Genomic DNA, 13,974 nt, shown 5'->3' with positions numbered 1-13,974 from the left:
CTATTGATTTTTATAACACTTATCCTGATTATGCCCAAACTTTCCACAATTTTCACACGCAGCCGTAATTTTTTGTTTTTCATTTAATAATTTGTATACCGGAACGTAACATTCCTCAGTATTATGTTCTCGGTTTCCACATCTTTTGCAAACTACTGATAACATTTTTTTATTTTTCATTACATTCTCTACTTATATGTCCATATTTTCCACAATTATAACACGTTCTATTTTGACCCGTTCCACTATTATACCTTTGATTTGCTTCATTCAATTTTTTAATTTCCCATTTCATCTCTTCAACTCTTTTAAGTAATTTTTTTTTTCTTTTTCTTGATTTTCCCTTTCCAAATTTTCTTTCTCAATTTTCCTTTTTTTTTATATTTTCAATCTCTATTTTTTTTATTACTATATCCTTTATCATATTTATTATCTCAATTTCATTATTTTCATTTCCTATATTTTTATTTTCCGTATTAATTTCATATTTTTCTTTTTCAAAATCTCTAATAATCTCTATTTTATCAACATTAATTCCAAATTTTCTTTTTTTTAGAAATCTCCAAAGATATCTGTTTTTAAAATTTCATAATATTCATCAAACATATTTCATTATAAAACTTTTCCATTTTATCATATTTTTCATTTTTTTCTCTATCTATTTGTTTTAACAATCTTATTTTATTTGCCTCTCTAGTAAAATTTCTTCTTTTATACCAAAAATAAATACTTAATATTAGACTTAAAACTAATATTAAATAAATACATTGCGACAAATTCCTGATTTCAATATAATTATAAGCTTTTATCACTTTTTATTAAACATAATTTTTTTTTTTAATTTAACTTACAATTTATTCAAATTTTTGTGTAATTGTAAAAATTTTATTGTAAAAATCTTTATAATTCTAAATGAAAAAAAATACGCCAAAGCTATTATTATTAATAAAATTGTTATATAATACATTCAAATAAAAATATTTTACCTTTCATTATTTTGAATTTTTCCTTTTTTTAAAAAATTTTAGCCGTCGTATAAGTGGTAGTAATTGGTTATGCCAAATTAATTATCAGTGTCGTTTTTACCGGCACCACTTTTCTAACCTTAAGAATACAGCCTTTTAATTTGCATTAAACTATATTATTTCATCAATTTAAAAAATATGTAAATTTGTATATGCAAAATAGTTTTTTATAAAATAATTGGGGGAAGAGGGGGGGGGGGTGCATTTAAATTTGTATTTTAAAATAAACGAGGGGAGGATACCCAATGATTAAAGCATACAATCTCACCCCCACACGATTCTGACGTTATTGCATCATATAACACCCTCTCTTATTATAGCTATTAGTTAATAATTTTTAAAAAATATTATGTTTATGGTCAATCTAGATATAAAATATTTATAATATCATTATTATTTATAAAAATAACTAAAGATATTAAAAACACAAAAATTGACCCAAATAAATCTTCAAGAATAAATCTATTGGAAACCGATTTCAGTAAACAAGCTCATGTGATCAATTCAGATGATATTATAATAAATAAAAGTAATAATAATCAAAATATGAATCAAAAATCTTATATCGTTAAACTAAGGAATAACTCGCGTATACAGCCTTCTAATATTAAACTAAATTCTGACTTAGGTAAAATTGGTTTATATGATTATGGTAACCTAACACCATTTGATCATAACTTATCAATTCTATTTACACCTTTTTCGGATATCAAAGATGTTAAAAATTTTCAGTGTCATCAATTTTGGGATTATAATGATATTCCTACTGATTTCAAATATATAGATTTCTTTAATTTGAATTATATCTATGAAAAATATGTGAAATTTCCTACAATCAACAAAACGCGCAAAGGGTCAGGAGAAAATTTCTTAAATACTATATATGATGAGAAAAGGAACTCTTTAAATGTTCCTTATGAACTTATTAATTTAACCAGTATATCTGATAACAAAAGTTTTAAATTTTCAATCCATTCTACTACCTACTCCAATTACGATACTTTGAGAGCTTTTAAAAAGATTGACAATTATGATTATTATAGGATAACTTTTGTGGAGCCATCAATATTTAATGTTTTCGAGAAAAATGCACCAAATTTAGATGTTTTGACAAGTAATTTATAATAATTAATGATTTTATTCTCTTTAAGTTAATAATTTGATTTTTTTTTTATCAATTTAGTAAATAAATTGTTAATCTAAACAGGTAAGTTAACTTGATACTATATTATTTTATTGATAAAAAAAATATTTATTAGGCTTAATAGTTTATAAAATATATTCCGATTTTCAGATTAATGATTGGCAAAGCTTTTTCACATTAATATTTTATATTATATATGGGCCATTCCACGTCAAATCGATCACGATTCGACCGACCCCTTTTAAAATTGTTAAAAATTTCTGGAATTATTTAGAAGGGTAAATGAATGAGAAAGCCGTTTATTTTAGCTCTCTAGCATACATGGTTCTCGAGATATAGGGGCTCATAGGTACAAAAAAGAGCCACTTTGGAATCTGTAAAATCTTTAAAAAGCTTATATCTCAAGAACTATTTATAGTAAAAAGATATATAATATATCATATTGTAGGTAAAAAAAATCTCTAAAAAGCTATCAAAAAATAATGAATATTGGCGCCAATTTGAATCTTTAACTTCCGGTTTGTCTATAATGCTTTACCTGTATTTTTAAGCAAAAAAGGGAGTTTGTTTTCGAAATTTTTTTATTGCTTTTTATTTAGACACCTTTTATAAATATATATACGATGTCAAAACTTTGGCGACGCTATCGACTCCAAAAATTTTAAAAAATAATAGATGGCGCTTTATGAAATTACGGATTTTGGTTAAAATTTTGCTACAAACTTATCAATAAACGGATATTTTCACTTTTTATACTAAAAATATTTTAAATTTCTATTAAATATACTAAATAAATTGAGGGGCAGTGTGGGTAAATGCCCATTAGACACTTAATAATGTAATATATTTCCAATAATAAAATCTTTCGTATAATTTTTTTATTATTCATTTATATTAATAATATAGAAATATAGAAATAGAGATAGACAATCATATTCATTCCATAATTTAAAATTTGTGAAATGTTATATTTAATATATGCGATTCTGTTGAATTAGAATAAAATTTTGTTTCAATTTTATCCTGAGAAATTGGATAAAAAGCATGAAATTTTTGCGTCCCTGGTATAGTACGGGCTTTGTTGAATCTCTCTTTTAAAATTATTTGTTCTTTCTCATATTCATCTTCCATAATATAGGAGAACTCTATTCCTTAATAAAAAAATTATAATATATATAATATATTAATAAATTATAAATCATATACCTTTTATATTTTCCTTACAATAGGCAAAAAACTCTTTAGGAGAAGTTATTTGTTCTGAAGTAGGTCTTTGTAAACTTGCTCTAGCCACTAAACGCTTGACGGTACCTCCGACCCCGTCACAAGCTGATTTGCCATGAGATGTAGCTCAGAAATGCCACTCACCTTTTATCTCGAATTCATATTCATGGTGGCAAAGATTGATTAAATTTTTCTGATTTTTATATTGAACTGCTGCTCCATCTGAAAAATAGAAGAATTTTTTTGGCAGGCATTGAAATTTCTTTGTTAAGTATTGAACTAAATATTTTTGGAATATATGAACCGCAATTGTATTATGAACGAGAGATTCAGATATTATTACGAAACTTAAATGATTTAAATTATTAAGTGACTTGTAATAAATGACAAAAGGATGAATGGTAACTTGAGATTTATTCCAGTGAAACCCCTGTACTTCATCTTGAACCACAAAGGCATAATTTTCAGCAAAATCTGCCTGCACGATATATTCTCCTTCCTTTAAATTAATTTTAAGAGAATTCATGAATATTGTTTGCTGCTTTGTTATGAATGAGTGTAATAGTAAAATATTTAGCTTTTCGAAAAGCGTTTCTAAAAAATTAAAGGTTGATGAAGTGATAGTTAAAAGTTCTGTACGATCTGTTGTTACCCATTGCTTATCAATATCATTGTCATTATAAGGAAGCTTTGCTAATTTTTGTCAGCATGAAGAGCATATTAGCATATTTAAATTGATTGGTAAATTTTTTTTGGTCATCCAAGGTTGAATCTTTCTTAGATTCTTGCGATAATATGCATGTAAAATTAATCTGATCGGAAAAAAAATTATGTTAAACAGAAAGAGAGATTGTTTTAAACTTTTAATTTTTTAAAATATTATTATCGTAAAATATAATCGATTTTTTTACCTACAATATGATATATTATATTATTTTTTACTATAAATAGTTCTTGAGATATAAACATTTTAAAATTTTTACAGATTCCAAATTGGCTCTTTTTTGTACCTATAAGCCCCTATATCTCAAGAACCAGGTGTGCTGGCGAGCTAAAATAAACGGCTTTCTCTTTTATTTCCCCTTCTAAATAATTCCAGAAAATTTTAACAATTTTAACGAAAATGGGCCTTTTTTGATCGATTTGACATGGAATGGCCCATATATATGTTTAAATCTCGTTCTAACTTCTTTTATTCTCCCCAACAACATGTAAAACATTTGTACATCTTTGATATATAAAATTAGTTAACATTATATTTTCAATAAATTTTAACATGTGGGGACCATTGTATATTAGGCAATTTTTGTTAAACAAATGATATTCATAATTAATTTTTTTAAACATTATTTTTTAAAAAAATTTGCAGAATTTATTGATATTGTTTTAATAAGCAACAACTAAATAAATTAAATTTAATTAAGGATTTTTAGAAATTTTTGTAAAAAAAAAGTAAAATGAAAAAATTATTTTAATAAGAATATATTATAAAAATTAATATTTTAGATAGTCATATATTTATTTACATTTTTTTTAATCTAAATAAAATATAAATATGTTATAATTAATAGGACTAAAGTTCCTAGCACCAACCATCAACACGCCCTCTAATTTTATACAGGAAATTTAAAATTATATTCATTCATGTTTTAAAGTATAACTTTTTTATTAAATCTAAATTTAAATGATAATGAGATAATTATATGATTATACCAAATCTAACAGAATAACAGGCAGTTGTACATGCTCGGCCATCCGTATTTTATTTCATACTTAAATTTTTAAAATAAAAAAAGTCAACTTATTATAGGTTTGAAATGTTCGGGTTTTTAACCTACACTTTTCCCATCGTTTTAAAATTTTCACTCTCACCCTACCACCTGCCCATGGTGCTTTATAAAACTCACGCGCCAAAGCACATTTATCTAATAAATATGTTTAACCAACCACCCGCCCTACCAATGTTTAAAATTTATTTTATTGATTGGTTTGGCTCCTTGTTTTATTTATTTATTATTAATTTAAATTTATAAAATAGCAATATTATTAAATAAAAAAATAACTTTAAACAATAATAATATTTCAAATTTATTGTTTCTAAAAATATATTCAACCTACCAGTTCACCCACTCAATGTTTAAAATTTGTAACTCGCCATGGGCAGGAGAGGGTGGGTGGGCTAAAATCACGTTCCTTGACATCTAATTTAATATTATTTTTTTATGATCTAATATATAATATTGTGATATATAATAAAATACAAAATTTAACTAATTTTGATAACTTGCAAAAAATCGGTTGACATTTATTAAAAAATATATCACACTTCTAAAATATCTGACTACGACGTAGCTTGCGTCAAAAATATAGACCACCTTCAATTTTTTTAAAAATGTTTTTGTATATGATTATCTGCCTTTTATTTTATCCATATTCTTAAATTAAACTATTTTTTAACCATTTTTAATATAAATTAAAATTTTATTAAATTATTTTAAATGGCAACCTGTAAATTGATAAACGTTTTTTTGTGTTAAAAACATAATATTGGTTGTGTTTTCATATTTTTTTAAAAAATGAAAACTATAAAACACAATGCTAAAAGCTCCTGCTCAATTTAAGCATAATGGTCCAGAAAACAACATCTGATGCAATTTCACCTCTCATTGTTCAATATAAGGAAAAATAAAATATTAGTCATTCAACTGTCTGAGAGATCATAGAAAGGGATAATAATTGTAACATAAAGGTAAATAAAAATCCTGGACATCCAAAATCAATAGATTTGAAAAAAAAAATAGAATGTTTAAAAAAATCATATTTGTTATAGGTATTAGAAGTTCACTTAGAATGGAATTTAATGCTTGGTTCAAATGCTTCTGTTGATGTTTATATACATATAATTCGTTAGTTGAGCTATCCTTTCTATAAAGTAAAATCATAGAACCGCTTCGGAATTGTTTTGAATGTACAGCTTTGAAAAAATATTTAAAAATTTTACAAATTATATTTAAGAATAGCACATAGAATGAATTATATGTAAACAAATACTAGCAGAAATGCATATTGGTCCCTATTCTTTCTGAGCAATGGAAGCAGAATACCCTCTGAAAAGTACCCCTCCCTCCTAAAAACAGTTAATTATTTTTTGACACACTTTCGGCAGTATATGAGATAGTGGGAATAGTTAATATATTTATATAAAATTGATAAATTAAGGAAAGCAGAAAAATTTTAAAAATTCTGAGCAATGGAAGCAGAATACCCTCTGAAAAGTACCCCTCCCTCCTAAAAACAGTTAATTATTTTTTGACACACTTTCGGCAGTATATGAGATAGTGGGAATAGTTAATATATTTATATAAAATTGATAAATTAAGGAAAGCAGAAAAATTTTAAAAACGATAAGGTGAAATAAACCCTGTCCAGAATCATTATCAGAAGAAAAGAAGAAGCTAAATAATGTATTAATATAAATATTTTAATAAAATAAATTTACAATTCTCAGAATCTGACAAATCTTTATATTCTTTAACCTCCAGGTCATTTATAATAACTACATCCCTCGTTTTAGTCATAATATAAATATTTCAAAACTTGGACATTTTTTCAAAAACTTGACTTGAATTTAAATGTTAACATTTACAGATATCCTCAATATTATCCTTAATGAATGTCTTTTCCGTCATTCCCTTTGGTGTAAAAAATCATGTTTGATTTAAAAATTTTATCGATACATCATCGATTCTTCCATTAAACTGCATAATGATCAAATCAAGCGCAGCATAAATTGATTTTATAGCTAAAATAAAATATTATATTTAATAATGAAAGTCAATAATTTAAATTATCTTTTTCAAATTAATATTTGATTTATCGCAAATTCTATATCCTCCTTTTGTACAAGCCAAGCTTGTTATCAACAATATTTTATCCAAAACATAAAGTGATAAAATAAAATAAAAATTTTCTATTCTAAAAACAATAGCACTTCCCATGGTAGAAGATCAGAATCTTCAGAATCTTGTTTATCAATGCCCTCAAGGTATTATAAAGTAGAAATATTTTTCAATAGCACTTTATGTTTTTTGTAACCATATTTTATGGTTTCAATGAGAATGTTTATATTATTATACAATAATATATTAGAATATATTTTGGACTATAATCCCTTTTGATTTTTCTCCCATCTTTTTATTTATTTATTGAATATACAATTTGAGGACAGGTTCCGTCTGCAATTAGTTTAATATTAGAAGCTACTATTTCAAAGCTTTTTTTATATCGTTAAAATTTAGCTCACCATGTCCTTTTCTAATATGGTCTATCCATTCATTTCTTATATTAGGCCGTGTATAATTATTAATTAAGCATTTGTATTTTTTTTGGTTAATATTTTTGGGCATGTTTTGAAATTGGAAAAATAATTTTATAAGACAAGAAATCCTTTGTACCCGCATTCAAATTTTAAGAAGTACTTGCTTCGGTAAGAAAGAAAGGATCCCCCTCCTCCTGTAGTGGCCACTGAAAATACATCAACTTAGTATTGAATTCAATTCTGAGTGAATTGAATTGGAATTCCGATGATCCAATAGATTTAACTTTCTATTTTCCATCATTGTGGTTGATTTTGGACGTGTACAATTTTTTATTGCCTAAACCTTTCTTTTATGTCTCAATCTTTTTGAACAACAATATTTAAATTTTAAAAATTTTTCTTCCAGATATTCCTTTTAGAGGATGTTGAACAATATTTGGTCAAATTACATCATATGTTACTTTCCTGAGGTTTTTTTTTTATCTAATTGCCTTGCCCGAAAATTTTTTATGAACAACTTTCCTGACCCAGCCCTTATAATTTTTTGGTTAATAACCCAATTAAAGGAATCTGTAACTCAAGAAAATTTTTTGATCAAATTCAATATATATAGTTAAACTAGTAAGCAATATTAAAGGTTAGAAAAATATAGGCTAGATTTAATTAAAGGTTTAAGAGATAGGGGTTAAAACTTAAAGAGGGTTTTTAATAAAATTTAATCATTTTTAATATAACTTTCAAAATCTGACAAGGGGTGTTGTTAAAAATAATTTCCTTGAGGAAGACCATAATAAATTTTTTGCCGGCCCGTTTTATTTTTTTAAAATTTTTCCGGCCCACGGACAGAGCTTTGCATATATCTATTGATTCCATTTTTTGATTTAAAACATTTTCTATTTAATATTTTAAATTAATTTTTTCCCCATATTGATTGATGTTTCTTTTAACATATTTATTAGCTGATCATATTATTTATATATTTAATTTCATGAAAATCTTAATTTGTATTAATTCCATTAGAGAAAATGAGTAAAGTGCTAACAAATTCAGCATAATTGCTGATGCACTTTTTTCATAAAAAGCACCATTATTAAAAAATGAAATCATACAAAACAAAAAATATGACTATTATAAATTGGAAATCATGATTTATTTCATTAATTTTCCAAACCCTTTTTCCGAAATAATTACATAACATGAGTTTTCTTGGTTCCAATAAAGAAACAGCAATTTTATAGGAAATTAAAGATATTAAAAAAATGAAAATCCTTTTTTATTTACACGAAAAATCTTTTAAAAAATCAACTCGGAAAATTTAATAAAAATTTTGTAAATTTTATTTAGCAAAATCATCTATGATTTTTAAAAATATATTGAAATCAAAAAATTTTCAGTTTCAATATTTTTAATCTTGGGTTATTATAGAAATAGATAGATATAAAGTAGAGGTATAAGTGCCTTAATTGACATTGGAAAAAATACCATTTTTTATGGGATCGGACCAATTTTTTGTCCTTTTTAAAATATAAGTTATCGACTAATATCATTATTAATTTATTTCTATAAGAATGTTTATGATTTTAAAACTTGAGAAATTTAAAAAAATTCTAACAGTTGATAATCATTAAAGATCAGTCGCGCCACTAGGGAGAGGGGTGCAGCACAGGAGCTCAAGCCCCCTAAAAAATATGAAGAGCCCTCTGAAATTTTTTAAAATTACCTAAAAAAGGCCATGTTGAAAATATTTCAGATTATTTTCCCAAAAAATTTCAAGTCCCCTAAGATTGTAGAGACTAGTGACGCCACTGAAATGGATTAGATGAGTTTCTAATTTCTTTACGATAGAAAGACGTTCGGCCGATATGAATTTAATATAAAACAGGTCAGATCGGTCAACTTGTGCAAATCTTTTAAATGCCCAATTTTTTAATTCAAATGTGTGTTTAAAAGTTATATATTTCACAGTTTTAAAATTCAAATGAGTTTAAAAGTTATATATTTCACAGTTTTAAAATTAATTAAATAGACAATTATTAATGGAAACATGCACAGTTTTAAATTACATGCAGTTTTAAAATTAAATTCTATCAGTTTTATAATTAATTGTAGTTTTTGACTAAAATATACAGAATTTTATTTATTAAAACATTTTCTCATTATATTTAAAGTGCAATTTTATTAAAATGATAAATGTTAAAACCGATGATCCTATTCCAAATTTCTTTTTTTTTATTACTAGCAACTTGGCTAAAACTGATTTTTTCCAGTCAATATTAAATGATATTTATTTAATAATTAAAATTAACTTTATTTATTAACTGTATTACATATAGTATTTTTAATATTTGTTTTTAGCTATAGATGAGAAACATACAACATATAAATCGCTTTCTGGAAAATTTGGAATTCTAAATAACATTAAAAAAAATACAAAATGGAACAAGAATACAATTTACAGTTTTTATAAAAAACGAATAAATTACACAATTTTAGTCAATGCAAAATTTTTATCCGCAAATTTTATAAAAAATTATATTCGCCTCAGCTATGATAATTTAATTTGTTTAAAAGTTTATGCCAAGATTCAATTGAATTATAAAAATATTTTATGCGAATTAGATGGGCATTCAATGAAAGATTCATTTATATATTATAATCGTTTAAAAAATATTTTTTATTCAGATCAATTATTAGTTAATAATCACTTAAAATGTATGAATATCTATTTTCCAAATAATCTCTGTGAATTTGGAATGGATACTATGTTATCTTTGAAGAGAATTAATAATGTTCACGATTCCATAAAGAGAAATAGGCTAAAAAACATGAAAATTTTATCGCCGTTTAAATTTAATTATTTTTTTGGGAAAAGGTGGAAAATTTTAGACTGTTCCTTCTTCAAATTTGATTTGAAAAATAAATTATGCTTTATGGAAACTTGTAATAAAAATGAAATATTACGAATTATGAATAATATCACCGTACTAAAGTCTATAAAATTTCATGATAATGATGAGCCTAATAATGCTATCACAACAAAATATTCATGCATAAAACCGAAATATATTCATAAACAAGATATTGGCATCAAATTATACAATACTGAGGTCAAAAATTACAAACTTGAGCAGCACATCGTTATCACGGTATTATCGTATCATAATAATTTTTTTAAAAAATAATCAAAAACTTGTAATAGAAATTCAAAAACATTTATTTCTGACATTATAGTACATTATTATATAAAATAAACTTATTAATAAATGTGACTGAATATGAGGCACATTGGCAGTATGCAACGTTAAAAAATTTAATCTTGCCTCTAAATTAATAAATTTATTAAATTTGGTCATCCAAAATTAATTTTTTTAAATTATAAAAAAAATTAAGATTTGTGGTTTCCATAACATTCTTAAAAAATTAGCTAATTTTCGAAAGATTTACTTTAGACACAAAATTTAAAATTAAAAAAAGTTACTTCAATAACGAAAGTAGGCAGTGTAAATGTAATAATTTTAATACACTTAATATTTCTCATCTTCACATTAATGTTTCACTACTCTACACAACTCTCTTTCAATTCATCTTTGAAATTAAACCCTTTAATTCTTTATTCAAAACTATAAACATAACGATAAACCTTTATTTTATTTTATACAACTAAATATACCGATTATTATTTATACCCTATTAAAATCATCTGATGACAATAATATAATATTACTAATTAGTGATCTGCATCGGGCCTAATTTTTCAAACCCGGCCCGAAATTTTTTTAAAAAGATTTGCCGGCCCGGTGAACACTAAATTTTTTTAAAAAAATTTACCGGCCCGACCCGGCCTGGAATTTTTTAAAAAAGTATTAAATCCGACCCGGTCCGAACCCGATTTTATAAAAAATATTAGGCCCGACCCGGCCCGAACCTGATTTTTTAAAAAATATTAGGTCCGACCCGACCCGAACCTGATTTTTAAAAAAAAATTAGGCCCGAGCCGGGCCTATTTTTGCAGATATCTATTATCAATATCATGCAATACATAAAGTAAATGATATATAAGTGAGCAATTAGACTAGATTTTTTAAAATTAGAATGCTATTTTTTAAATCTTTTGCAAGATAATTAGTTAAAATTTTTATATTGAATTAATATTTGAAGTTTTATTTATTCAACCGTTAAAAATTAGGCAAATATTAATTTTTTCTATAAAATGCACAAGCAAGTAGTAGGTTATATATTCGATTTGGAAGAGATAAGTATGAGCCTCAACAACATAAAAAAATGTAACCATATTTTGAAAATTTCCTCTTTTCATATATGTTAACAAACACTTCTGATTTTCACTTACTGTAACATTACTTCAAAAAGAAACGCATTACTCGTTATATAAAAAAGGAACGCGTTACCGTTACTCGTAACCTTGAAAGGAACGCGCGCTTCTAGCTATTTAGAAAGTAAGTTACTCGTTATTTGAATAATTAATAAATATTATTTAACAAAATTTCCTATATTTAATATAAATAAAATTATACAAAAAAATATATATTATAAGATGAGATCTTTTTATAATAATTTTTTTGTCTATTTATAATATAAATAAAATTATACAAAAATAATATATTATAAGATAAGATACTTTTATAATAATTTTTGAATTTTTAGCAACAATTAAATTTCAATATTTTGATAAAATAAACGAGAGTGCTCAACATTCGACACGATCAAATGGCGCAGAGGATGGGAGGGTTGTATAATATTTAATAAAAAATTTTAATTGGGGGAATTTATTAAAAATTAAAGAATAATCCTTATCATCTTCAAAAGAATCTTCATTTAGATCCTCATCAAAATATTTTTTTTATCTATATCAGAAAATAATCTGATGGTATGTGTGTTGTTTTTAAAGGATCAAAGTCTGCCTTTCCTTTGTCAAAATATTTTCTCAAACTGGAAGATTCCTACTTTCGTTGATCTTTTATCCACAGATAATCTAATTTAAATAGCAGGTGAATTATTGCTGATAGTACATATTCATTTTTATAGACTTGTTTAAATCTATTAAAACTAAATATAATAAATTGTAAACAATTTTTCTACTATACTTTTTATCAATGCCATGCAACATTGCATTAATAAGTGACTTACAAAACTTGAAATTATTTAAAGCAATTTTTTTTAAGTTTTAATATTATAATAGTTATTGTGGGAGTGAGATATCTCACATGTTCTAAAATCGAAAGAGCCGTAGCAACAGGTTGCATAACATATTAAAACATATATACCTAATATCATATTTTCTAATAAACACTAACCACACAAAATTTATATGTACGATTTGTCATTATCTGAAAATTTCTGCAATTCGGATTTATCACAAGATTTGTCATTGGTTTTTTTTCTTAATAAGACTATTAATTTCAAGGAGTTATAAAAAGAATTCCATACCAGATATCTCCCCATTTATATCTTTGGCTGCACAGTTTCGAGACTGCCCATATTTATTCCACAATTGAAGAAATATTTAGTTGGGACACAATTTTACAAAGTGTAGACTTTGTACCCTTAATTTAATTTTATGGTGTAAAAATATTTCATACAGGAGCAGACTGGCCATAAGACCAGGTGGGCATTTTTGCGCACGAGGCCGTGAGAAAATGTCGTTTTTGAGGCCGATCAGAGGAAAATATCAAAAAAGAGGCCGATTAGAAAAAAATAATATATCATGTTCACATTATTTTTTCTTAGCATTTATTTATTTTAATAATATCTCTATTATTTGAATATCACATTCCTTGAGAATTATCATGTTTACTATATTTTAATGCATAAAATATCAATAACTTCGCTTGACGCTATACATCATTACTACCTGCCTTTCTTTGTTTTTTTTTCAAATGAAGTGGAAACGCTTCAGTTTGAATTTGAGTAAAGTGAAAGATATGTTTTGATTAATTTATTATATTAAATTTTTATACATTGATTTATTGTAGAAATAATATAGCCAACATTTGTGATTGTATTTCCTGTTCTTAATTCATTGAAATTAAATAAAACCCAGGTATTATAATTTTAATAAAAGAAATTTTTGATCAATTTGATTTTCTATTGTTTATTTTTAATATAACTGATGTTATTTTATTACTAACTAAGCTCAACGAACACAGATTTTTAAAATCTTACCTAAAATTCTACAATTTATACTTATATGCAAAAATTTTCAGTAAAATTTATTGTACAAACCAAATATTATAAACAACTTTATA

General features: G+C 24.9%; 1 protein-coding gene across 6 annotated transcripts in view; it reads left to right on the top strand.

Moving 5' to 3' along the window:
• LOC135931989 (uncharacterized) overlaps window positions 1-13,324 on the top strand; it is an 89,832-nt gene extending 76,508 nt beyond the window's left edge. Inside the window, exons 11-15 of one of the 6 annotated variants that reach the window (XM_065469314.1) lie at window positions 1,441-2,139; window positions 7,382-7,438; window positions 10,067-10,857; window positions 12,107-12,165; window positions 13,311-13,324. In XM_065469314.1, coding sequence (XP_065325386.1) covers window positions 1,441-2,139; window positions 7,382-7,438; window positions 10,067-10,857; window positions 12,107-12,154 — 1,595 coding nt within the window. In that variant the 3' untranslated portion in view covers window positions 12,155-12,165; window positions 13,311-13,324. Of the gene's footprint in view, window positions 1-1,440; window positions 2,140-7,381; window positions 7,439-10,066; window positions 10,858-12,079; window positions 12,166-13,310 lie in introns of those variants that run through there. The other 5 variants (XM_065469313.1, XM_065469315.1, XR_010573242.1 and 2 more) reach the window with 5 other exon arrangements.
• Window positions 13,325-13,974: the final 650 nt, after the last annotated feature.

This window comes from Gordionus sp. m RMFG-2023, chromosome 1 (assembly GCF_954871325.1).
Source record: "Gordionus sp. m RMFG-2023 chromosome 1, tfGorSpeb1-WG-v2, whole genome shotgun sequence".
NCBI lineage: Eukaryota > Metazoa > Nematomorpha > Gordioida > Chordodea > Parachordodidae > Gordionus > Gordionus sp. m RMFG-2023.
The sequence above is the reverse complement of the archived record's forward strand: the minus strand, read 5'-3'. Positions and strand labels throughout refer to the sequence as shown.